Raw genomic sequence first — 27,962 nt, 5'->3', positions numbered from 1 at the left:
ATGTAAACAATAAAACTTTGACATAAAATATTTTTCCATCTCTGTCTGCTACTGTCCATCTCCATTAGTCCAAATTAGACATCTGGTTTGCTTCTCTTGCCCAGGGCCAAATTCTAATGGTTTGTCTGGACCCTTGCTATTTCTTTCCAAGGCCAACCTGTAGCATAACCCAGCCAAAAGTTCTCATGATTACACTTATCATGCACTCAAGCATGAGAGTATAGTTCCTAGGTTTGGCATCGGTCCTTTGTCCCATGGAGAGGCGAGTTATTCCTGGCCGGCAATAGGATGAAAAGTCTAAAGAAGCATTGTAATAAAAGACAGTCTGGTCAATGTGGAAAAAAAGTAGTTTTATGCACATGATTTTATATGCATAAACATAAGTTTTTTTTTATTCAAGTCTATGCCTCAAATGTATATCTAAGTGGTGCCCTGATTGAAGTGTACATATTACATGTTTATGTGCATGTGGAGGAAGATGTTAATGAGAAACAGGCTAGGAAGCAGAGAGGATGTTTAACTTCCTTGTAACAAATACAAGTTACTTGTTTTTTTTAACTTTTATTCTGTAGCTGAGCCTAAAGTTTGCTTTTAAGTGTCAAAAATCAAAAACATTATGGAAAAGAATACAATAGTACAGGAAAGGCGCCTCAAATGATTGACAGGAGCAACAGCAAATCCAGTGTTGCAGAATGTCTTCGATTAACCAATCAGCGTGAAGAGGTTGGTTGCATGCGGAAGTCGTATCACGGTGTGAAGTGGCGTTTTGAGGCTTACTACTGTTTAAAAGACATGATATCAATTTAGTAAGTTGGACATTTAAAGTAAAAAAAATACCAAGTTGTTCCGTAATCGTACGTGTTTCTGTCAAGATGATATGAAACCATCATTTGATTGACAGTAGCATCAGCGAAACCAGTCTTGCAGACGTTCTTCGATTAACCAATCAGCGTATGAGGTTGGTTGCGTGCGGAAGTCGTATCACAGTTGTCTCCCTATGTGTGAACTGGCGCATTGAGGCTTACTACGGTTTAAAAGACATGCTATACATTTAGTAAGTTGGACATTTAAAGTAAAAAAATAACAAGTTATTCCGTAATCGTACGTGTTTCTGTCAAGATGAAATGTTAGCGTCATTTGATTGACAGGAGCTACAGCCAATCCAGTCTTGCAAACGTTCTTTGATTAACCAATCAGCGTATGAGGTTGGTTGTTTGCGGAAGTAATACAACTGTTGCCGCCTTATGTTTGAACGAGCTCTACGCGTGTAAAAGTGGCCATTTGACGCTTACTACGGTTCAAAAAACATGAAACAGAGTCGGTGAGTTGTAAATATGAAGTAAAAGTTAACAAGTAACCTTTTCCTAGTAGTTTGTAATCGTTCGTTTTGCCTGTCCAGGTGAGCATGGAGAGTCCCAAGGGTTCAGAGGTGGAGTCGGGAGTGAGCATGAACCCACACAAGCGCCTTTGCACCGCTAACAATAGACCAGGAACAGCATTGAGTGAAGTAGTGGACGTGGTGGGTGTATAAAGAGCAAACTTGTTTTTTTCTAAACCCCATGAGTCCGCCAACTTTCCCAGCTATAGTTTATTTTGGACATAAAGTCACGCCTAAGTACACTATATTGCCAAAAGCATTTGGCCACCTGCCTTGACTCACATATGAACATAAAGTGCTGTCCCGTTCCTAACCCAAAGGGTTCAATATGATGTCGGTCCACCGAAGGGGCCAAGCCCAACTCCTGAAAAACAATCCCACACCATAATTCCTCCTCCACCAAATTTCACACTCGGCACAATGCAGTCCGAAATGTACCGTTCTCTTGGCAACCTCCAAACCCAGATTCATCACTCTACTGCTCTAGAGTGCAGTGGCGACATGCTTTACACCACTGCATCCGATGCTTTGCATTGGACTTGGTGATGTATGCCTTAAAGGCCTACTGAAACCCACTACTACCGACCACGCAGTCTGATAGTTTATATATCAATGATGAAATCTTAACTTTGCAACACATGCCAATACGGCCGGGTTAACTTATAAAGTGCAATTTTAAATTTCCCGCTAAACTTCCGGTTGAAAATGTCTATGTATGATGACGTATGCGTGTGTCGTCAATCGTTGAAACGGAAGTATTCGGACACCATTGAATCCAATACAAAAAGCTCTGTTTTCATCTCAAAATTCCACAGTATTCTGGACATCTGTGTTGGTGAATCTTTTGCAATTTGTTTAATGAACAATGAAGAAAGTTGTAGGTGGGATCGGTGTATTAGCGGCTGGCTGCAGCAACACAAACAGGAGGACTTTGAGGTGGATAGCAGACACGCTATCCGACGCTAGCCGCCGACCGCTTCGGTGATCGGGTGAAGTCCTTCGTCGCACCGTCGATCGCTGGAACGCAGGTGAGCACGGGTGTTGATGAGCAGATGAGGGCTGGCTGGTGTAGGTGGATAGCTAATGTTTTTAGCATAGCTCTGTGAGGTCCCGTTGCTAAGTTAGCTTCAATGGCGTCGTTAGCAACAGCATTGTTAAGCTTCGCCAGGCTGGAAAGCAGTAACCGTGTTGTTACAGGTCCGGGGTTTAATAGTATTGTTGATTTTCTGTCTATCCTTCCAGTCAGGGGCTTATTTCTTTTGTTTCTATATGCAGTTAAGCCCGATGCTATCACGTCAGCTCTGTAGCTAAAGTGTTTCGCCGATGTATTGTCGTGGGGATAAAAGTCACTGTGAATGTCCATTTCGCGTTCTCGACTCTCATTTTCAAGAGGATATAGTATCCGAGGTGGTTTAAAATACAAATCCGTGATCCACAATAGAAAAAGGAGAAAGTGTGGAATCCAATGAACCCTTGTACCTAAGTTACGGTCAGAGCGAAAAAAATACGTCCTGCACTGCACTCTAGTCCTTCACTCTAACGTTCCTGTGACGTTACGCTACTTCCGGTACAGGCAAGGCTTTTTTTATCAGCAACCAAAAGTTGCAACTTTATCGTCGATGTTCTCTACTAAATCCTTTCAGCAAAAATATGGCAATATCGCGAAATGATCAAGTATGACACATAGAATGGATCTGCTATACCCGTTTAAATTTAAAAAATTCATTTCAGTAGGCCTTTAAGAGCCCAGCACTAATACTGTGCACCACAGGAGACAATAAAAGGAACTGGAAAAACTTGCCGTTACATTCTTATCAATGACAGAGCAGGAAGGGGCTAGGAGAAGGAATGCGTCTGCGGTAAAATTTCATATGAATTACCCCGTCATTCATGAATTGACATTTTACAGTCAATTAGCAACGCAAAACGAGCCCCCATGGATCGTGGATGCCTGGCTCTTGCAGAAGCTCTCGCATGACCTTTATGAGAACAATTGGTACAGAAATTAACTATCCATTTTCTATACCGGTCTTGTCCTCATTAGGGTTGCGTGAGAGCTGGAGCCTATTCCAGCTAACTTGGTGATACACTCAGGACTGGTCACTAGTCAGTAGAACATGGGTGTCCAAAGTGAAGCCTGCAGGCCATTTGTGCCTTGCAGCTAGTTTTTTTTATGCATCTCTGTATCCATCCAAGAGTGGACAGTTGTACCAATGTCGTGATCGGCAAATCTATAAATTGCTTATAAAGTGGATTTTCCACTTTAACTGCTAAAAATAGCGGCGACGTTCATATTCAAGATATATATTTAACAGTGTGTATTTTGAAAATATGAATTCTGATACTTTTGGAGAGTTTCATCTGCATTTTGTGAACGCCTCCACACAAACATCTTGCAGACAGACTCAAAAACCGGGTGTGACTGTGAAGAAAAATGTACGCAGTTTACTCCAGAGCATATTAAATACATATTATATAGACCACAAGAAAGTGTTTTAAAGTACCGGTAGATTAAAATCATCATAGGTCCCCTTCATTGCCAAAAGTGTTTGTTTTCTCTGTCTGATACAAACAAACAATTATTCACTCCAATTATGTTTTTGGAATTGAAACTTGGGTACATAAAGAAAACGCACATGCATATATATTTGTGTATATAAATATATGTGTATATACTGTATGTATGTATATATAGATGTGTACATATATACATATTAACCTATATATGTATTTATATATGTATATGTGTACATAAATAGATATATTATTATATACATTTTTAGTATATTATCTATATATATGTATGTGTGTATGTATATACATGTATATGTGTGTGTGTATACATATATATATATATATATATATATATATATATATATATATATATATATATATATATATATATATACACACACACACATATATAGCCTAAACATATGTGTACATATACACTACCGTTCAAAAATTTTGGGGTCACCCAAACAATTTTGTGGAATAGCCTTAATTTCTAAGAACAAGAATAGACTGTCAAGTTTCAGATGAAAGTTCTCTTTTTCTGGCCATTTTGAGCGTTTAATTGACCCCACAAATGTGATGCTCCAGAAACTCAATCTGCTCAAAGGAAGGTCAGTTTTGTAGCTTCTGTAACGAGCTAAACTGTTTTCAGATGTGTGAACATGATTGCACAAGGGTTTTCTAATCATCAATTAGCCTTCTGAGCCAATGAGCAAACACATTGTACCATTAGAACACTGGAGTGATAGTTTCTGGAAATGGGCCTCTATACACCTATGTAGATATTGCACCAAAAACCAGACATTTGCAGCTAGAATACTCATTTACCACATTAGCAATGTATAGAGTGTATTTCTTTAAAGTTAAGACTAGTTTAAAGTTATCTTCATTGAAAGTACAGTGCTTTTCCTTCAAAAATAAGGACATTTCAATGTGACCCCAAACTTTTGAACGGTAGTGTATATATACATCCATCCATCCATTTTCTACCGCTTGTCCCTTTTGGGGTCGCGGGGGGTGCTGGAGCCTATCTCAGCTGCATTCGGGCAGAAGGCGGTGTACACCCTGGACAAGTCGCCAACTCATTGCAGGGCCAACACAGATAGACCTATTAATATAATATTATACACATATATAGTATCATATTTATATATAATATAATATATATACTGTACATATATGTTATATATGTATACAAACAAACATACACACAATTTATATACAATATATATCCATACAGTTAAAAGGTTAGTGTACTTATATAGATATTAAATATATGTGTAATGTAATTAAATAAGCATCTAAATAAATTTGATATCGAAATCACTACGCTAACTTCAGTTGTTATTTTTATTTATTCCAACTCTGTCTGCTGTCTCAGAGTGATCTGTGATCACATTTACACAGCTGTTTTTACACGTAATTGGCCATCGCAATGCTTTAAGTCTGCATATTAATTGCATACCAAATTTAACAGAGACGTATGCCAAAGATTTAAAAATACAGAACAACCTTCAATAAAGCCATAATAATAATTGGGTAATCGCATATATGCTGTTTTATGGATGCATGCGCGCACGCACCCACATGGACACGCGTACACAAATACAAACATTACAACGCTTTTTTCGCCACACAGCAGAGAGTTGATTGTGACAATTGTAACAAACATCAATTGTACCAAAATAACACTTCCGTTTGCATTGATTAAAGCAAGCTGTAACAGACTGAACAATAACACATAACTTCAACTACTTCAACTTTAAAACCCCCAACCCCCACATCAGGTTCTGACGACAATATGAAGTATAAACGATTAAACATTGAATATTAAGAGCCTGTAAATGTTCGACTCATAACTTATTTCCCGGACGACCTCCATAATGTTTTCTAATCAGTCAATGATCAAGCAGCCAAAATGTGCCAAACATGGGGAACTGTATTTTGCATATCACCCATCAGGGACTGTAATGGATTTTGTATATGTGCAATGAAACAAATGAAAACACATGGTCATTGACCAACAATTCTACCTTTGCCCGCAAGAGTGTGGCAAGTTTGCAGCGATTTAATTCACAGGTGATCCAATCTTCTTGTTTAACGTGTGATGTCTCGCGGGCCGCACTGAAGACTTGGCCCGCGGGCCGTAGTTTGGACACCCCTGCGACTAGCCCCACTGTGCTGCGCTCTTGTAAACTATAATGAATGAAAATCATCAACTCTTCTGTGTTTCTCAGAGTATCATCATGCCAATGTACAACGCCTCCCTTTGGCTGGACGAGTGTCTGCAGGCCATATTTGACCAAGACTTCACCGGGTCAATGGAACTTTCTGTTTTCGATGACGCCAGCACTGTATGTTTGACTTGGTGTTTAAATAATAAGTACACTGTTTGGAAATGTGAGTGGTATTTTAGATATTGTATGTTTTTTCTGTGCTTTAGGATGACTCCAGAAAAGTGGTGGAAGCTTGGAGGCAGAAGTTGGAGGGGAGGAGCATCTCAGTGGTGATCAGTGGCCACAACTCACAGCAGCCAAGAGGAGGTCTGTTGTGTCGCGATGAGCTATCAGTGTCTGTCTCAAATAGAATTTGCCAAAAGATAAGCGATAAGATCAGCTCTGTCTTTGGATTTATCCCCCCACCTCAGTTTCCTACATACTGTAGTTTACTTGACATACCGGTACTATCATGGTGAAACAAATAGCCCCTTGGAAACAATTAAAAGTGCAAGGGGCATGTTTTAAGTAACATTCTACCATTTTCAACTGTGATGTAAGTATAAAAAAGTTAACTGCTGTATAATTACAGGGGTCTTATGGTTATTTTAGTCTACAGTTAAAACAATTCCTTGTGGTCTGGATAATATGTATTTGATACGCTTTGGTTTAAATTTTGCTCCACAGTCACTTTTTAACCCATTTTTATAATTTGTCTGCAGATTGCAAATGAAACCATGCCCATCCTCTCCAAAATGATCATAATTTGTCTTTTGAAAATGTATATTGTTTAAATAAAAGCCTATAAGTCGTTACCGCTTTTTTTCGGACATGGTCGAAAATAAACTTCATAAACATCATATATTGTAGATTCACCCGGTCACAAAATAAGGTACACTTTCACACTCTCTGATCGATTCAGACTCTGCATAAAAAAACCTGCTTTTTTTCCAGCATTTATATCACTGCATGCCTTACATCGTGTTATTATGCAGATGCCAAGAATATACGATAATACTTTATCCTACCATGTTGTATGTGGGATTCTCTGAGAGTTTGACTTTAAAGTCCATATAAGCATGTCCACCTCGCTGTGACATCACAACGTAGCCAGACTGCAAAACCCTGCAAACAGAGGCATCCAAAACTGCCTGCAAACTCACATCAAAATGCATGAACCATATGACTTGACACTTTGGCCTTGTCTATTGCGAGTATCATTGTAACAATATTTAGTCAGAAAAGATTAAATCAGATCAAATGAAATTTATCATAGACCCCTTTTTCAAATAAGGGGGAAACGAGTAACTCTTTGACACAACAAAGTAAAACCTACTGTTGGAATTTTAGGGCATGTCCGAGTCATGAGAGCGTACAGGTAGTGCCAAATCTATGTGTTGCTCTCCTTATTTTTTTGTGAATGTATGTAAACATTGGAACATTTATTAAGACCACTGTAGGTGTGAATCAGCAAATAATGAAAAGAGATAGTTCCCAAACACCAAAAAAACAGTGGTTTAGCCCCAGAAACTTTCTTTCCTGGCATAAGATCATGTTTAATGGAATAATAATTAACTTTAGGTAAACACTGATGCAAAAGTAACTAAAGTCATGTTTTAGTATGTTGAACTACAGAGGTCTGCAAGTTCTGCTTTCATTATTTTCCTACTTAAATGCGTAAATACTCAAAAGACATTCACTGTAACAAACATAAAGAAACATTGTTAATTTGTCTTTCAGTGGGATATGCAAAGAATAAGGCAGTAGCGCAGAGCTGTGGAAAATACTTGTGCTTTCAGGATGCAGTAAGTGTGTGCATGTTTGTGTTTGTTGTATTGATACGTCTGTCGTCTTCTAAGGTCAAACTTGTGAAAACTTTGAAATCCATAGGCCGCCTGTAGCCTCATGACACAACCCAAATTAAGTTAACCTCTCGTTGCTGCTACTTAGTATTGCTTTCTAACTGCATGTCGAGGAATTTATCTTATTTTCTTACCAATAGACCGTTTCCAGCATAAAAGAGTGCCTGACAGTCAGATTGCTTTCTCAGAAAACAATGTCCTCCATTAGCTCGCTTGTACTTGTCTCTGCTCGGCTGCTCGTTACACTTCAAGTCCTTCTGCTCAGTCAAGAAGTAGTCTTTCTTTTGGACGTCGTCTGGCACATGTTAAATGTTTTTACAAGTGTGATCTTTTCCTCCCACATGCATGATTACATACATTCAGAGACAATCAGTTCCAGATGAGGCGATGCAAAAAAATCTGCTCCGATTCCTTCCTGAAAGGTTTTTGTCCTCTTAGAGCAAATTAAGGTCGAGATGATTTGGAACCAAGATACTCCTGCAAAGAAAAAAAATATATAATACTTTAAAACAGCAAATATTATACATTGTAGGCCGATTGTGTCCTGACTTTCAATTGGCATGAATTATGCATTACTGATACTGTGTGTGTTGCAGGATGACGTCATGTTGCCCCAAAGGGTTCAGCTGCAGTACAAGGCATCTGTCTTTCACTCAAACTCTGTAAGTGATTTTTACATTCACTTCCTTCCTTTTTCCTCACCTTGTTTTTTTTTTTAAATCTACTCTCCTTTCTCTTTCCATCCACCGTCTTTCACACAAACCCCCAGCAATGTGGCTTCATTTTTATTTGCATTATGTTTTGATGTGCTTCGCAGAACTGTGTGCCGCAAGCGCACCAGATCCAAACATTAAGACAATGTGAGCAACTGTGTCGGGTGCCACGATGTTGGCACGCAGAGCGGTGTGCGTATCCGGTGTTGATGCTTTTTGTGGCCTTGCCGGGTCAGGGGTCTAGGGGTCATGTGTGTGAGGGAAGTGAGAGAGACTGCACAGAGACAGCAGGCTTGCCGCTCTGCACAAACAGCCTGTCCCTTTCTGTTACGCCTCTCATTTTTCACGAGACGGCACTGAGTCAAAATGTAAAACATCTTTTTTAATGGTCTGATTGTAGACTAGGTCATTAGTTAGCAGTAAGAAACAGCACTAAGTAACAAAGCCAAACAAACCCAATAAGAAAGAGAGAAAAATACTAACAATGCGGGTAATTGGAATTGGGTCTATTCAGTCCATAAAGCAGTCTAAAAAACATCCAAAACCCTCTGACACCATTCCATGAAAATGCTGTAAGTATGCATATAACGTAGTAACAAACACATTCATAATACATTTAATACTTACAGTGTTTTGCTCATTTTAAGCATTACCGGAACATCTTTTTTTGGCTGCAGTGATTTCCCAAAACACATAGCACCGACGCTACCATTGCTATGAGCAACAACAACATAGAGAGAACGTTCTGTGTTTGTTACACTAACGGTAGACTTTGTGAGAGCTTTAAACCATTACCATGTAGCAGTATTGCTATGGATAAATAAATAAATGAATGAAATAAATAAATCCAACAATGACTTACAATGTCCGCTCTCACTGGGATGTTGACCGATAGGATGCTGTATCTTTCAGCTTGTGCTCTCCTTCACCTGCTAAATTCATTATAAGCCTCACTTTTCCGATAAAATCATTATTTCCAGTATGTCGTGATGGTCTTATGCTGCGTTCAATTTGTTAAAGTAAAATTGCACTTTTTTTGAAATTTTGCGAAGGGAATAAGCTGTAGAAAATGGATGGGATGGATGGATTAACAATCACTATTAAAGACATGATGACAGATTTTGTTTGTTGTTTTTTTTAATGCATTCTAACTTGTAAATAAAAGTCCACCTATAGCGGAGCTAATGGATGGTCCTCTATTTCGCCCATAAAATCCAATAAATAACCATTCAAAATCCGCCAACAATACTCCATTTACATTTCGTGACATGAATATTAACCAAGTATTAGTGATATTATTATTTTAAACACTAACACAGACAAACTATTTATAGTGGCGCCGTGATCACTACCGTGTGTGCCTATGCTTACATCATCAATGGGTCTGCTGCTTTCTTGCTTCCTTGCTCCCTGGAAGTTTATTGTACATCATAAATTATGCCTCTCACATGGACAGAAAAAGTCTGAGGACGTATTCTGACAAGTTGGTACACTTTGACAGCCGTTTAGGACCGAAAAATGGTGAGAACGACGCGAAAAAACGCTCGGTCCACCCCCCAACCCCGTTTTTTGTGATGATTATGGTCATTCTTCATTTAAATGTGAATATATGAACATCCTAGCAGTCGGCATCCTAATGACAGCAGACATAGTACTGTAAGTGATGTTTTATTATGTTTGTTGGCTCTCAACAAGTCTGCAGTCCTTTAAGAGTCAAGTTGTTAGCGTGTGGATTTTCAAAGTTGGCTAACTTTTCAACTTTGTGCCACAACTTTCAACAGCAAAAGCTCCGTCTTCTTTTTTATTTCATGGCTGGTCAATACCAACGTTATTAGCAGCTCAAGCTAGCTTTTAGCGAGTAGCTACTCGCAAGTGATCAGAGGAACAGTGTGAACAAGGCAATGTGTTCCTACGCCAGAAAAGTAGTTCCCCAGTGTTTGCACTTACAATAAAAATGTTGCTATTGCTTAGTCAATATTCCGGTCACTGCATGTAATAGAAGCATTGTTGCCAGTTTTTAGACGTTTTTTGGGAGGGCTTTATTGGCGGAACAGTTGAATCCCATATACCTGCATTATTGGCTGCATCTTACTGTCAGTTTTTTGCTATTTAAATGCACAGAAAAGGGAAAGACAAGTGTTCTTGTCTCACATAAGTATTGTGAATGATGGGCAAAATAATTAAAAAGTGCAATTCCTTGTTACCCTTCTGCTGCAGAAATGCCTGACATTAGTCAATAGGAGTCATTAAGAATCATTAATTTGAGATATTGTTGAGGCCAAAATATCCCAGCTTTTGATATTATAAATTTACTGGATTTTATTCTTTTAGGACATCTGAATATCCTGATAATTTTTTTCTATTTCACAATCACACACTAAAGGGCCATGCATGATGCAATATTTGCTTCAAATGTTTCCACGAGTTACTGAAAAGAAACCATGTTAACCTTCTCATAAATGTGTGTTTTCATTATAGCTGATCGGCTGTAGAGTCCAAAGGCTTCCTGAGGGATCCACAGAACGTTATACCCGCTGGATCAACACGATCACACAGGATCAGCTTCTCACACAAGTAAGCACGATGGGCATGCTGTCGTGTGTATGAGTGTCTCACTTTCTGAGGGGTCATGTGCCAGCCTACTGGCAGGTCGGTCTGAAACCGGATACAAACAGCACATCCCTGCTGTTTCCACGGAAATGTGGCAGCGGACTGGACAAAGCCTAGAGTCACTAGTGGAAAGTGTTGGTTTTTAAACTGGAATCGTACTGAAAGTTTACTAAGTAGTGGGATAGTATTCCAGTTGCAGGGGACATCTGGGTGTGCTTACTTGCTGCAATAGTACATGACGTTCACATCCACCATGCCAAAATATTCAACTCTATTCCAGCTGGCGTGTATTTGTCTTGATGGATACGGGGTGAGTGCGGTGAGCCAATTAAACTAGAGATCTGCTGCAGGAGACCGATCCTCCAGCACTGATTAGTAGTGAACACATTGAGTGAGGAAACAAAACACTGTCTTTCTCCCAGTAGATGCTGACAGTACAAACTGCTAAGTAGAGTTCATCTAAATAAATACTGTTCTTATTTTGACAGAACAATAACTCCAGTAAGTTGTAAGGTAGGTGGAGAATTGTGATTAGAGGAGCAATTTAAAAAGAATCTGCCCTTTGTTCGCAACAAACTTAGCCATCAGAGACAGATATCCAATATATTGTATTACAGTAAAGGTCTGACTATTGGCACCATCCATTGGAATTGTGAAATCAGAACATGGTGCATTATGGGTAGGTAAGGTCTAAATGTTGAACTAAATTGTTTTAAGGGGTTGCATTTCCAGAAAGCTAAGGCCAGACCAGACCAGACTTCTCCTTTACTATTAGTCTCAATTTGCATGTTCCGGGCAGCCAGCATCCTCTACAGTAGACATTTGATTTTGGTCTATTTATTTTGTCAAAGTTACCAAAGCAATATGTTGTTTTAAAGACCTTCTGCAAAAAAGCTACTCACAGATAATCTCTTTAAGCACTCTAGTCTTTTTAAGAATCTGCTGTATAAATGTGAGTCCAAATGATGAAAAAGACAGGACCTAAAATGGAACCTTGAGGAACACTACGAGTATAACCAAAGAAGTTGAAAAAATTACTACTGACTGCATCTGAAGTAAACAAGCTACAGCAACACCTTAGATGCCAAAAAAGAGGTGCCTTTAAGAATGCCTCAGTTTCGTAAATCATTGGTTTGATATTCTAGCAATGTTAAATGTCAATGGAAGGATCTGCCAATGTGTTAGTGGTCCAAGTTCCTCTATACAACAGGAGCACCCTAGAGTTTTTAGGAATTGGCGGCCAAAATTTTGGTCTCCCAAGTTTTGAACTGAATTCCAGGGCCGGATTTGGCTACCGGGCCGCCAGTTGAATAGGTCTAAAATGTTTTTTGTTTGAGTTGCAATAGTTTCCAACTGACCCGCATGGGGACGAGTTGGCTTCACAGTCAGGCGATCGAGGGTTCAAATCTCTGTTTGGGAATGCATGTTAGGCCGCCTGAATCCTCTAAATTGTCCATTGTTGTGGTTCAAAGTTTAAATGTAGTGCAGAGGACATAATTTAGTAGGCAAATTATGAAGGCCCTTTTGTAGTACAATATTTTTTTTTTGACTGTATTTGTCTTGATGAACCACTTTCAGATGTTGTGCAGCAAATTTCATTTTACATTGTTATGCAATGACAATAAATACATTAAATTCTATACTGGTCTATTATGTACTTGTGTACAATTATTTATCAGGTATTTACAAAGCAACAAACGACCTACCTTGATGCAATAAACATTGTGTATACTGTATTTCCATTTATGAAGCATTGGAATGTAGTGTTAGAGCTACTCTTGCTGTCTGAACCAAACACATGAGTGTCAACAGGGCTACAGGTCGCGCTCCTGCACACACACACATAAACGCCATAAGTTCTTACTAGGTGTTCTGGGAATGAGATCATTCTTTATTCTGCAGGCTTTAAAGCAATTAATTTTACTTCCACTCTTAGCTCGCTTCACTCCATTTCTACACCTCCACTTGCTCGGTCAAGAAACAGAGTGTAGGTAAGAGGTAAAGCAGAGATTTACTCAGGGTGGTGCTTGTTTAACGTGATCCAGGCAGGACTCTTGAATGTGCATCTGCAGGACATTAGGTATGGTTATCAATAACCTTCCAAACCCAGTTGACTACTCACATCCACAGCCTTTCTCATGCTTTCCCAAGCATTCTTATTTATCCTACTCATGCTTTTGGCCATAGCTTGCACGAGCAAAGAGTTGAAATATTGCAACAGAAGAACCATATGTACGTAGGTGGATGCACATGCACACACGTTCAAATTTAGCAGATTCTATCCAGCTGACTCGCAGAGCCCAGATGTGTTTTTGCAGTGTTCATCATCTGCGATCCTTTTTGAGTCATGTGAAGAACACACACATTCACACGTGTGACATACAGTAGGAATGACAAGATTAACCTGGAATGACCCCCACACACAAAACACAGCAACTGTCACAGGACACCCAGAAGATGGAAGTAAGAACAATGAAGGGTTGTGAAACGAATGCGGGTGGGGGTCTATGACGATATAAATATAGAGCTTGTAATGAGGTCCTGGTTTGTTTAAAGAGATGAAAAGTCAGTCAGATTGTTTGTGCCTGTTTGTATTTACCCTGCTCACATCAGGAAGCATGCACCTCTCTGGATTTTGTTTAACGTGGTTTGTGGGAATGAAAATGATCTTCGGCACATTCCCAACTGAGTGGTCTTTTTGAAGCCGCTTCCTGCTGATGCTGCAGCTCATGCAGATGATAAGTTTACTGTTTAAAAGACGATTTGTATTTTAATTAGGGATGTGTGTAATAATTTCACTTTTAAGTAACAGTTTTAAAATAATGTTGTTATACTTTGTTCAAATCGAACAAAATCAGTCTGGTCAGATAACAAACATGATCCTAGATCAATGGCTAAAAAAGAGGTTTTGTTAAAAGGGAACCGTATTAAACGCTTGATCCGACCGGCAAGTTGCACTGTCCAGATGCAGATAATTTAGCATCCTCAAGTGATTCAGTCTGTTACGGGGTCCAAAGAGAGCAGCTTGTCATCACAATTACCAGCATGAAAGTGAAACTGTGTGTCAACACGGAAAATCCCACACTAAAGAAAGTACTTCCCGTTAAAAAGAGAAACCACCAAAATGGCTTTGAGTGGATCAGGAACACATTTGAGGGACAAACAACACATTGAACTTGCCACTTGTACTAAAATTTCTAATGGTACCTCAACTTATTTTAAATCAGCCTTGCCCATTGAATTGAATTCAAATCAATTTAATCGGTGCTTGGCCCACTAAACAATTTTAACATGAAAAATGCCTTTTAAAAAGAAAAACTAACTTTTGGATAAGAAATATTGTATGGAAAACAATATGATAGAATGTAGTACATTCAAAAAACTACAGTAGTTTTATGAAGTATTTTAATAATAATGTACAGCACTTACCTTGGAAAATAGACCTCTACAAACACAACATCCACAGCTTTTCTATATTTTCATAGGTAGTGTTTATATACTATTTTATGTTTTGGCTGGTGTTAGACTCATTCTGTTTCAGTATGGTGCAGACTAGCAGTGTTACGCTCGTACTGCTTTGTCAAGTCAACTACACACTCTGTCACATGTTTTTTGAAGATGTCTCTCTTTAATTTAATGAAGATCATTCACTTCTTATCAGCACTGTTCTTCACCCTCATGGTTGGAAAACAAAGCTATATTAATCTTCAGCTATAAGTAAATGATAGTGAGTAAGACCAGATGTTTTGAGCGGATCTTATGGAGTTCACTGTGACATTTGCTAAGCCAGCTAATGGCAGTGATACTTGCACGCAACTTAAAGCATAACAATCAGCCTACTGAAATGAAATTTTCTTATTCAAACGGGTATAGCAGATCCATTCTATGTGTCATACTTGATCATTCCGCGATATTGCCATATTTTTGCTTAAAGGATTTAGTAGAGAACATTGACGATAAAGTTCGCAACTTTTGGTCGCTGATAAAAAAAGCCTTGCCTGTACCGGAAGTAGCGTGACGTCACAGGTTGAAGGGCTCCTCACATTTGCACATTGTTTACACCAGCAGCGAGAGCGATTCGGACCGAGAAAGCGACGATTACCCCATTAATTTGAGCCAGGATGAAAGATTAGTGGATGAGGAAAGTGAGGGTGAAGGATTAGAGTGCAGTGCAGGATGTATCTTTTTTCGCTCTGACCGTAACTTAGGTACAAGGGCTCAATGGATTCCACACTCTCTCCTTTTTCTATTGTGGATCACGGATTTGTATTTTAAACCACCTCGGATACTATATCATCTTGAAAATGAGAGTCGAGAACGCGAAATGGACATTCACAGTGACTTTTATCTCCACGACAATACATCGGCGAAGCACTTTAGCTATGGAGCTAACGTGATAGCATTGTGCTTAACTGCAGATAGAAACAGAAGAAATAAGCCCCTGACAGGAAGGATAGACAGAATATCAACAATACTACCAAACCCTGGACCTGTAACCACATGCTGTACCGCCTGGCGAAGCCTAGCAATGCTGTTGCTAACGACGCCATTGAAGCTAACTTAGCTACAAACCTCGACAGAGCTATGCTAAAAACATTAGCTCTCCACCTACGCCAGCCCTCATCTGCTTATCAACACCCGTGCTCACCTGCGTTCCAGCGATCGACGGCGCGACGAAGGACTTCACTACGATGATCGGTGCGGTCGGCGGCCCGGAGACGGAGGAAGTCAACCCAAACAGGTGAGGACAGCGGCGCGGCGGCGGACGGCGTTGTAGCTTTCGACGACACCCCGGCCGCCATCAGAGTCGGCAAGAAACATATATCTCCCCAAAGTTACGTACGTGACATGCACATAGCGGCACGCACGTACGGGCAAGCGATCAAATGTTTGGAAGCCAAAGCTGTACTCACGGTAGCGCGTCTGCTATCCAACTCAAAGTCCTCCTGGTTGTGTTGCTGTAGCCAGCCGCTAATACACCGATCCCACCTACAGCTTTCTTCTTTGCAGTCTCCATTGTTAATTGAACAAATTGCAAAAGATTCACCAACACAGATGTCCAGAATACTGTGAAATTATGTGGTGAAAACAGACGACTTAAGCTGGCCACCGTGCTATTCCAAAATGTCTGCTTCAACCCGTGACGTCACGCGCAAACGTCATCATACCAAGACGTTTTCAGCCGGAAGTTTCCCGGGAAATTTAAAATTGCACTTTATAAGTTAACCCGGCCGTATTGGCATGTGTTGCAATGACATGTTAAGATTTCATCATTGATATATAAACTATCAGACTGCGTGGTCGGTAGTAGTGGGTTTCAGTAGGCCTTTAAGTTAAAGTACCACTGTATTTCGATTCAAGACACTGACAAAAAAATGTCTTTATGTCCAATTTAGTTTGCAGATTTCTATATGTTTGATATTTTCTGGTATTTAATGTTAACTGTCTCTCTATCTTAGGTGTACACCTCGCATGGACCAACTGTCATTATGCCAACGTGGTTCTGCTCAAGACACTGGTTCTCCAATGTTGGATGGTTTAGCGAGGAAAGCAAGGTAAGAAAGGGACTAGTGTGGCACAGACCTCCATGTTAGTGTAATAGAGGCCAGCCAGTGTGGCTGTGCAAGTGTCCGCTGGTAAACCTCACTTCCTGACGCCTTGAGAGGTTGCGGTGGATATTTGGTTGACAGTCGCGCTCTCATTTGGAGGACCCAGGTTCAAACGCTGGGCAGAATGAAAAAGCTGGACCTGGCAGATAATTTAAGAACAAAACAAAGTGATCAAGCTGATACCTACTGTATATCAAAACTTCCTGCTTAGCTAGACCGATATCGATTACAGATAACTTATTGTTCTAAATATAGATTGAAGTAATTTGTGAACATTTGGTGGTAATAAAGACTCAAACAAAGGTGGATATGACAAATTGTACTTGTAGATTTGTCCTGACCAAATATGACATCACTACTGAGGTAGAGCTAACATCACGTCCAAAAATCAGTGAATCTTGTGTCCTGATTTCCAACTGTGTGTGAGGGATTGTGGCGATTGTCATATTTTGCTAGCAAACTAAAATAGCGGCTGTTCAGAATAACAAACTGAGGCTCCAGGTAGTCTGGTTCCGACAGGATCCGTTGTCTCCAGCGATAGTGGAGGTTATCTCTGCCTCCGTTTATACTGAACACCAAATCTGATTTTTTTTTGCCCTCATGACATAGATAGGATATTTTTGCCAGTCTAAACATTTCAAAGTGCTTTATATCTGATATTTTCACATCAGATTTGGGCCACATCAGGAGGTCGGCCGAATCTGTTTTGAATCTGATCTTTTAAAATGTGACTGCAGTCTAAACGGCAATACGACCTGTTAGCGACTTTTGCGTCATCTTTGCGAGCTACGTCATTCGTATGCGCAGGAAAAGACGTCTGAGTTTTATCTTGCACAAACCACCAATAGCTTAATTGATCCCAACAAATTCTGGAAAGTCATAAAAATGTCTTATGGAAGTGAAACCACAAATGAGCTGCCAACTTGTTTTGTGAAACACCCCTGTTGTCTAACTGATAAATCAGCAATACTTAATTGTTTTAATGAACCTTTTATTTATTGTGGTTCTTTATCTGACTCCTTATCTCCACATCCAAATCAGCCAAATATCCGGAAGGTCTGCATGTCACCATCCTTAAGAGAGCCTTACAACAAGTAGATCCTGGTAAATCTGCAGGTCCTGACAAACTTGAGCCCTTCATTTTAAGGGCAGCAGTTGATTTTATTGCAGAACCTCTCATGCATGTTTTTAAACTTTCCTTGTCCATTAATGAGATTCCTAACGTGGAAATCGGCCTATGTTTTACCTTTGTTGAAAGGAGGTGATCCCACAGCTGTTAACAACTATAGACCCATCTCCAAGTTAAAGTTAAAGTTGAAAAGTTTGATAGTGAACAACTTAAATAATTCTTAAACCCCTATGGTCTGCTCAATCAGGTTTTAGAAAGACACAGAGCACCTTAACCGCTGCTATCAATGTTGTGAATGACGTTATTGAGGCATTGGATTGTAAAAAATATTGACCTTTCAAAAGCATTTGATATGGTTAACCATATCATTTTGGCAGACAGACTGCACAGGATTGGCTTATCTCACTCAGCATGATGTAAAGTGGTTTTCTAATTATCTGTCCGATAGAATCCAAAGCGTTCAGTTTGCTGCATCCTCCTCGTCTTTCCTCCCTGTATTAAAGGGTGTACCTCAGGGTTCCATATTAGGTCCGTTGTTGTTTTCATCTATGTAAATAATCTATGTGTTAATGTGACAGAAACCTTTACTGAAAACCCATACTGATACGATCCGATATCTCAATTTTATGCCAATATCGGCCAATAATATTGTTCAGCTGATATTATCGGACATCCTAATATGTCATTTTTGGTCATTCTGATTATGACATACTTTATGATTCGTGTTCGTTAGGCTTGCTGTGTATTTTGACATATGTTTTTAATGAGACAATATTGTAATGCACCAAGCGTTACCTGAACTGAAGTTGACTTGAATTTTTTCCCCCCTCATATTGAAATGTAATCATAATTATTTATTGCGTCCTCCAATCTCATCTTCTTCCACTTATCATTTCCACCTTTCTCTTTCACCAGGGAGTCCCTGAGGACTTGATCTTCTTTTACCAGAGTCTTCGTCAAGGAGGGGGTGTGACCAGAGTTGACCAGTGCCTGGTGGTGTACCGTTACCATGAGAAGGCCACCACACACTCTGTGAAAGAGTCAGTTTTACTGTACACTCCCCTCCTCTTAGCTACACGTATGCTCAGTCTAAAACACACACACACACAATACATGTGTGCGGAGGGTCATCAAATGCTCCAAATTGCAGTTCTATCATTTTCCCAGGATGTTAATCAAGAGTTTCCAACTGTGCTCTTTGAGAAAATCAGTTTCCCAGATTTTCCCTTACTCCTACACCTTCTTTCTTTCTTCTCATCTTCTTTTTTTGGATCTCTGTCTTCCATTGCTCCTCCTGTATACATATATACAGCATATTGTATCTCTGTGTGTTGACTCGAACCTTTCCCAATCATCCTCCTTTCTGTCATCGTCTATCATCCGTCTTATTTCTGGAAGCCTATTTAAAGCTCGCCTTGCCTACTTTCCCCTCTCCCCCAACTCCTTGACACCTCTTGCTATCCCCTACTTCTGACAAGTGAAAGCAACATTTTCTTCAGCACTGCATACATAATGTAGGCCATGTCCACACGAACAAGGATACCTAATAAACGCATACTTATATCTGCATTTAGGCCTTTTGTCCACATGCAAACGCATATTTTTGTCTTTAAAATCTTACACTTTTGCAAACGCTGGCAAAGGTGAGGAGTTCCAAAATTTTCCACTCAGCGTATGCGTGTACATGGCTCAAACGGAGACTTGTACTCATCTTATGACATCACAATTTTTAAACCTCAACAACACTGCCTTGCTGGCTTTAATTAAACACACTATATAGGTGTGAATGAATGATGGGTTCCCTCTTCTCTGTGAGCGCTTTGAGTATCTAATAATAGAAAAGCGCGATATAAAATTTCATCCATTATTTATTATTATTATTATTATAAAAGGACTTACTGTCTGTGTAACACATAAACATGCTGCTATTTTCATTCAACATTGATACAAAAAGATTCATCAAAATAGGCTTTGTATATAAATATAATTAACTTCACTAATTCACTTGTTTCAGTGGCCGCAACCATTTTTCTCTTCCTGTTGCTTGTCAGACACTGTTTGCACTCACATGCATGTTTGTTTCGTCCAGAAAAACAAGAGCGATGGCGTCACGACTATTAAAGACATGAATTATCATCATATTATCGATTTTTACTGGTAACCTTGGTCGGGACCGAATTAATTTGATTTACGTTATGTCTTTTGGGGGAAAAAATTCTGTTTTTGTACGATTTGGAAAACCAAGGTACCACTGTATTTATTAAATAGAATTGGGTGTCTTTGAACCAATTTGTTGAGAGACATAATTTATTGAAATATATGCACATGCTGTTAGAGTTTTCCTCTTTATGCCTCCTGTTTGTCAGGGAAACCATTTGGAACCTGCGAGTTGGATTCCTTCAGGAGAGGGTTATTAGCCAATGGGAGAGTTTCACCATTTGGAATGCTGGCAAACAAGGCCGCAAGCTGTACCGATACCTCAACGCCACCAATCAGAAGAAAGTATGTTTCACGAATGAGAATTGAGGTGGTAGACATAAGAGCCACCATTGATTTGTTTTGTTTTTCAGGTCAAAGCTTTCTGTGATGTGGACAAAAACAAGATTGATAAAGGCTTTTATACATATGAGGACTCCAAGGTGATGTCACATTATACATGCATTATAGCATTAAGTCTAATTAAACTTCTGGGATGTGGTCTGTTAAGAAGCAGATGTTTCGTTTTTTTGTAGGTTTGTGCGTTATAGACAATAAAAACCAGAAGGTGGCGACTTTTCCAGTACCCCGCCTTCCGCCTGTGTGAAGCTGGGATAGGCTCCAGCATCCCCCGTGACCCCGAAAGGGACAAGCGGTAGGAAATGGATGGATGGAGGGTTCTTAACCTTTTTACCCCGTATTTTTACGTCCTCAATGCACTGCAGCATTCTTGCTAGCAGAAAATGTCCTTCCACAGTGCCAAGCCACGTATAAGTCAGCAATTACTGCCTCCATTACAGCAAATAAACTAAATTTCTTACAAATATCATCACTAGAGGACAAGGAATAGCTAAGCATGCTACACAACTACACACACAAATTCTAACCACTAAGCTAGAGTTCTTGAATGTAAACAAAGGTTGCATCAGTATATGGGCGATACCAAAGCAGCGAGATTAATGTTTTTTATCATTAAAAATCTTTTGTAGTAAGGGCTGTAAGGCAAAAGAGTTAAATATTTAAATCTGAGCCAATAATAGGAGTATTCAATTGATATTGTTACATCACCATCCTGTGTTTTTTGGTCTGATTATAAATGTGATCAAAATGTTACCATTCATTATCTTGATAATTTGAAGTATCAGTATCCGCATTGGTGTGGCCAATACGTCCCCTGTGAATACTTGGTATTAGATCGATACTTAAATTAGCACAATCGTCCGCAACTATCCATTCATCCATCCATTTTCAACCGCTTGTCCCTTTCGGGGTCGCGGAAGGGCTGGAGCCTATCCCAGCTGCACTTGGACAGAAGGCGGGGTACGCCCTAGACAAGTCGCCACCTCATCCCATGGCCAACACAGCTAGACAGACAACCGTTTACACTCACATTCACATGTGCAGTGTGAATGTTATTACATTTTAACAGATGTTTATTTAGAACAGAAAGTAACGAGATAGCAGTAAATTAACAAGTAGATTAATAATAGTTTAAAAAAAAAACAATTTAAACCGAAAATGACGCTATATGTTAGCAGCCTAATTTGGAGCCTTTGTAACCTGTTTTGAAATTGTTATATAATAATTGATATGCCAAATAATATATTGTGATATGTATGTTTATTACAGGAGGCTGCAATCTATGTTGCAATGTTGATTTTAGGCCATATTGCCCATCTCTATTTTGATGTAAATAAAATCAACAATTAGTGCAGTGAGACCCCAAAACCTGAAAGGTTTTACAGATAGCCATTTACCCTACTCATAGTTTCCCCATGTTTTTTTCACACATGTTGTATTTGGCTTGGGCCAACATCACAGATGAGTGCAGGTTCACCCTGAGAACATGTGACGGGCGTGAGAAGACATGTAGAACGTTATGCTGCTTGTGCTTACACTGCTTTAATTGCCCACCCCCATAAAGTTGTTTTAAATTTCTAACATCGTTCAGCATGTCAGGTTTGAGGCTAGGTCAGTGAAGTTCTGGGTAGAGATATCATTGATGAAGAGCTGTAGATATCAGTATCAATTCTTTGAGAAACTGTTAGACCTTATACGGGTGCAGTACTTCTTGGGTTTCTCCTGGCACAATCTCATTTATGAACATCCCAAACATTTCATTTGAATGTCTATGCTTCCGATTGCTCCCAATAAGGTATGACGAGCACTGATCTTCCTTTTTTATGACCCCCCTTAGGAACAACCGAAGCCAAAAATTCAAATTCTGCACTACAAAGATGCGTCCCCACCTTTTATCATCTGTGTCAAACTGGTAAGCAGAAAGTGTTTTTTGTCTGTTTGCTGTTTCTAACACCCCCACCCCGCTCTGCAATCTGCATTAACGACATAATGAGCAAGGGCGTGTGCCCGGCACAGGACATAGCACACAGGAGGCCTGCAGGAAATGGGTAGAGACAGCAGGCTGATCTTTGATCACATTGCGCTTGTATAAACATCAACATAGATGGCCATTTGGTTTTGTCAAAATGTACCTTCCAAAATGAAACCATTTATTTTGTAACGTGCACACTAAAATCCATTCAGGCTGCCAAATTTCAAATGGCCTTCTTATCAGTCAGATTCAGACATCGAATCTACACTGACTTCACCAGCACACCATACTAATTGCTCAATTAAAAGTAATTAAAGTGTAATTTTCTCTTACAAACACCTGGACTCTATTCTACATTTGTCAGCCAAATGTCACAAGGCTCAAAGCAACAATAGGATGTCTTTGACCTGTGCTCACAAGCCAAAGTTGAAGCAAATTTCTACAAGCAAAGTCCTCACAGAAAAACACCAAAGATAACATTAAAGCTAGGAAGAAGTGGCCTTCATTGCACAAACAGCTGCTGAAAAGCATAGTCAAGCTAATGAGACAAAGCAGAATGACTGTTTTGGAGAAACATTTTCAAACTTTTTTCCCTTTTTTGATGTTTGCGATGTGATGTAGGACATGACAGGCGGCATTCTGGAGGAAAACCTCAAGTCATTGCAGTTGAAAGAAGGAACAGATTTCTTCCATTTCAACTGACAGCTTGGAGAAGCATCAGAGAACAAGACTGGTGTGTCACTGCATGGCTCTTGGGCATGAACTTCACCAGAGTTGCATAGGTTCGTAATGGAATCGTCTTTCACTCCTTAATGACAGGGCTGTCCAAATGTTTTCCAACCAGGACCGCATACAGAAAAATTGAAGGATCCAGATGCATCATGCCCCATTGATAATTTTTTTAAATTAAAGATACAAAAACCAATACAATGTAGGTCAGTCAATATATAGTTAACTATTTCAACAAAACATCCAATTTTAGCTTTGTGTTCAAGGTAACAAAGCACATTAGTGTAATATCCAAGTAGAGATGTGACAATATGAAAATGTCATATTTCGGTCATAATTCGGTTATCATCATCACTGCATTGTTGAATGTGCTAAAAAAAAAATACTTACACACACACTGAAATCTTTTAACCAAGTTGTATTATTTTAAATAAATTAAAAAAATAAATAGACATATACTTTACTTGGCCGGGAAAAAAAAAGTTCAATATTGTTCTTGCTTCTTTGGAGCCATTTAGTGTTTCAATATGTTTATCTTCTTCCATTTTAATTTGTTAAGGTTTTATAGTGTTTGTATGCGTAGTGTTTTATAGTTAAGATAGCTAATGATTTCCGCACTAGCTTGCTTTTTCGATAAATGAGCTGTATCAGCGGTCCGTAAGTTTATTGAAGTGCAGCTATCTATCCCGGTTTTAGGATCTTTTTAATACTAAACAGTGAGTTTATCATTAATACCATACATTTCTACATCCCTACATCTAACTTAACCCCCTTGACATTTAAATTTTTTTCTTCTTATTCATTGCTAATATTATTATTATTCCGCCATATAAACCTTTATCCAATGCTTTAGCACACTCAAAAACCACTGTAGCTTGCAAGGAATTTGTACCAATGTTCATTATGACAGAAGGCCCAAAATCATCAAAGACTATATAAAGTAAGACTCTCAGGTCCTCAGCCATTTTGGTTTTGAGGTCCCGTTTTGGGGGGGATATGGGCCTGTTCCATTTTTTTCTTTGTTTTTAGTTAAAATTTTCTATTCCAGAACGTATTTATTTTGTCTGTAGAATGTCACAGGCCAATAAAAAATGGTTAGGCCACACTTTGTACACACCTGCACTATGACATAAAAAGCTTGTGGATGTTAGGCACCATGCACTCCTCCACCTTCTGCTTGAGGATACCCAACAGGTGCTCAATTGGTTTCAGGTCTCGAGGAGACATACTTGGCCACTTCATCACCTTCTTGGAGGTCAGTACCAAGGGAGGGATCATGCTCTGCTTTCCCTTGTCCAGTACATGTTAGAATTCACGTTTCCTTCCAGTTAACCACAACTCCCCAGTGCCAGCAACACTCATGCTGCCCCAGACCATGACTCTACAACCACCGTGCCTGACAAATTGCCTTGCTACTCACTTGTGTCCATCTTTTTAGACAATGAAGGCTGTGTATTGAGTAATTTTCAGTGAGTAAGAAATCTATACTGCAACACAAGCTGTACACTGACTACTCTAAGGTAAATTAGAGTTACATTTTTATTTCTTTAGTATTGTCCTCTTTAAAGATATACTGTAGTAAAAATTGTTGTGGAAATGTTAGTATACTGTTGGAATAGGAAATATGTGCTCATTGCAATTGTTAAACAGTCTTTTTAATGGGTTTATGTGAATAAGTAGCTCTTTCCTACAAGTGTGGTGTGATGATGCATGTACTGCTGGCTTTTTGCCTTCAGCTGATTTAGCGTGTACATTAGAGCTGCAGCTATCAAATATTTTAACAATCTATCAATTAGTTTGTTCGTGTAATCGGATAAAACCCACTTTATATCCCTCAATGCAACATTGAAATTGCATTTTTAACGTGTACATTAATAAAAAATTTAAAGAAAAAAACTTTCCATTCTTAGCCGCAACACAGATCTGGGAACCCACACACAATTGCTCTCATGTGCGCTCTATTGCAGCAGCCGTGCAGGAAACTCTGTTTGGGTATTTAAAGTTACGGGCACTCCATGCGGTGCAGATTTTATACATTTTCATAATAATAATTATTGAATAATCGAATCAACATAATATAAATCAATCCTTTTTTTAATCGATTAATCGTTGCAGCCCTTCTGCACATTTTATATAGTGCATATTCTCCTGAAAACCAGTGTCCTCTGTAGTGGACATTTGTGTTTTGCTGGACAAGGGTTTTTTCCCTGACATTTTGAATTCAGATAAAAGAAATAGACAGAAACAAATGTCCACTGCAAAGGACGGTGGTTTCTTATATTAATGGTGGCCCAATGTTGTTAGATGACATGATGACTACATATTTAAATGACTAAGGGCATCAAAGTACAGTGTTGACCTTCTCACTTGAACTTGTAGAGATGTTGATGAAAGTTGTGAGCAAGTGAGTATATCATCAGAACATTGAGGTTATAATGGGTGTGGTCATACACAACATTTGCTACACAGCCCACACATCTGCTCCAAACATGGACACAGTTTGTTCTTGTTTCTGAGTTGCCTATGAAACAACATTCCCTCCAAGAGAGAGCACAGCCCTGATACATAAACACTCACAAAAAGTTTATTTTGCCTCACAGAGCGTGACGCTTTTCAGCCTGCAGCCAAACAGACCTTTGACCACAAATCTTCACAAGTGTTCCTGCCTTTCTTTATATTTACAAGCTGCAGCAACACTACAGGATTGTGTTTAATGTAGGTCTGATACTGCTGATAGTTTAACACTTAAAAAATCATGAGTGTGTTCTTCAGATCTGACATCAAAACTCTGCACCTATAATTGCTGTTATTGTCCTGAACAAGTTTATTTGTCGTTTGATCTCTGAAACCTACTCCTATCAAAGATAAAAATACAAATAAATATTAGTATTGTCTGTCATTTAGCCATTCCATTTTTTTGGTCCTAAAATAAAGGGGCTCTATTATGCAAAACCAACTTTTCTTACCCGTTGGCACCTGTTTTTTGTGTATTTGGGATCTCCAAAAGTCCAGAAAATTGAAAATCTAACCATTAAGGCATGATGGATTTACCAGTATTTATAGAGCAATCTTGCCTTCTTCAAAACTTGCTCCAAACGACCCGTTTGGAATTTGAGACGATAGTGACGTATTTTGCCTTAGTTACGTCAGCGGATATCTCCATATATGGTAGAGGTTTACCAGAAAAGCTTTGCGTGAGTCCACCATATTTATTCAGCTGTAGTCCGACATTGTAGTCACAATGTTCCTTAGTTTTCTCTATCAATCAATCAACCAATAAAAGTGTAATTATATAGCCCTTAATCAGAAGTGTCTCAAAGGGCTGCACAAGCCACAACGACATCTTCGGCTCAGATTCCACATCAGGGCAAGAAAAAACTCAACCCAATAGGATACAATGAGAAACCTTAGAGGGGACCGCAGATGTGGGTTGTTCTGCAGATGATGTCAAAAACGTATTGATATTATAGGAAATGACTGCCAGATTAATTTTTAGAAGCAAAAAATACATTAAGACAACTTGTCATTTGGACGCTATGGGTCTTTTAACTGCTGAATTATCTTGGAGCAAAATTATCTACCCCTCTCCTAAACATTACTGAATATTTGAATGAAGCTACAATGTTGGCAGTTCTCGTTCCCTACTGGAATCTCTCAAGGCCAGAGTGTACAGATTGAAGAATAAGGTGCCTGGGAGAAATTCCTCTGCCAATGTGACACAACAAGTATCCAACCAAAGCCAGTTGTTTGAAGAGGACCTTACTCTGTCTAAATACACACCAGCTGTGATAAAGCACTTGGTAGGTGATCACAATGAACCCTAATGGAGAATCTATGAAAAAGACTCAAGTAGAGAGTAAACAGAGCTTTACTGTGTGTTTACACTCCATCTCTGCCATGATAACACACTCGCACAATAAATGACACTGACCCCAGAGGCAGCTTGCCAAATAAACCTGGAGCAAGCAGGGCAGCTGATAAGAGTTGGGTGTGTTTGGGTGAGGAGAGCGTGTCGAGGTCAGACACTGAAGGCCTTGTAACGCATTCCTTTGTTTCTTCATCTTTTTCCCCTTTCCTTCTGCTATGCTAACCTGCAAGGCCAAAGTACACAACTGCTTGTACTGATATGATGACATCTGCCTTTAAAAAGACTCTTCATGTTTGATATAGGACAGAAAGTAGCTCCAAAAAAAGAATTGTTTGGATCTATCACATCAAATTATTTTCTGACATGTTTAAGGACACTCCCCACACAAACTTTCAATGTTGCATATTAGTAATTTAATCATCAATAATCAGCTTAGATCATGATACCAAAAAAACCTTTTCAGAGTTAAAGGAGAACTGCACGTTTTGGAATTTTGCCTATCGTTCACGATCATTATGAAAGACATGACAACGGATTTGATTTTTTAATGCATTCTAACTCGTAAATTAAAATCCACTTACAGTGGAGCCAATTGAAGGTCCTCTATTCGGCCCATAAAGCCCAATAAAAAAACATCCAATAAACCACAAAAATACTCCATTTACAATTTGTGACTTGAATATTAAACCAAGTGTTAGTGATGTTATTATAAATGCTAACGCACACAAACTATTTATAGCAGCGCCGTGATCACAAACTTGTGTGCCAATGTTGACAATATCGACAGGTCAGCTGCTTTCTCAATT

General features: G+C 39.2%; 1 protein-coding gene across 4 annotated transcripts; it reads left to right on the top strand.

Annotated features, from left to right (window-relative positions):
• The first annotated feature begins 1,175 nt into the window (after nt 1-1,175).
• On the top strand, nt 1,176-26,136 carry b3gntl1 (UDP-GlcNAc:betaGal beta-1,3-N-acetylglucosaminyltransferase-like 1). 4 transcript variants are annotated; one of them, XR_009823774.1, is made up of 15 exons: nt 1,176-1,321; nt 1,400-1,519; nt 6,130-6,246; nt 6,336-6,435; nt 7,849-7,913; nt 8,567-8,632; nt 11,162-11,257; nt 16,753-16,848; nt 18,947-19,071; nt 20,398-20,533; nt 20,602-20,670; nt 22,425-22,499; nt 23,181-23,341; nt 24,501-24,543; nt 24,617-26,136. XR_009823774.1 is itself a non-coding variant. In XM_062032598.1 (14 exons), exons 2-13 carry the CDS (start codon nt 1,406-1,408, stop codon nt 23,259-23,261), a joined length of 1,140 nt encoding a protein of 379 aa, XP_061888582.1. In that variant the 5' UTR covers nt 1,176-1,321; nt 1,400-1,405; the 3' UTR covers nt 23,262-23,292; nt 23,404-24,437. The 4 variants fall into 4 exon arrangements, 3 of the variants coding, with proteins under 3 accessions (XP_061888582.1, XP_061888581.1, XP_061888580.1); XM_062032598.1 differs by lacking the exons at nt 24,501-24,543; nt 24,617-26,136 and adding an exon at nt 23,404-24,437 and having other exon boundaries at nt 23,181-23,292; XM_062032597.1 differs by lacking the exons at nt 24,501-24,543; nt 24,617-26,136 and adding an exon at nt 23,379-24,437 and having other exon boundaries at nt 23,181-23,292.
• Nucleotides 26,137-27,962: the final 1,826 nt, after the last annotated feature.

Source organism: Entelurus aequoreus, linkage group LG22, assembly GCF_033978785.1.
Source record: "Entelurus aequoreus isolate RoL-2023_Sb linkage group LG22, RoL_Eaeq_v1.1, whole genome shotgun sequence".
NCBI classification, from domain to species: Eukaryota; Metazoa; Chordata; class Actinopteri; order Syngnathiformes; family Syngnathidae; genus Entelurus; species Entelurus aequoreus.
The sequence above is the reverse complement of the archived record's forward strand: the minus strand, read 5'-3'. Positions and strand labels throughout refer to the sequence as shown.

Bases quoted from the DNA above. Each gene is read 5' to 3' on its own strand.
- b3gntl1 (XM_062032598.1), top strand. From the start codon at position 1,406: ATGGAGAGTCCCAAGGGTTCAGAGGTGGAGTCGGGAGTGAGCATGAAC. The intron at 16,849-18,946 runs GTAAGAAAGGGA...CTCTTTCACCAG, and splicing joins GGTTTAGCGAGGAAAGCAAG to GGAGTCCCTGAGGACTTGAT. The intron at 20,534-20,601 runs GTATGTTTCACG...TTTGTTTTTCAG, and splicing joins ACGCCACCAATCAGAAGAAA to GTCAAAGCTTTCTGTGATGT.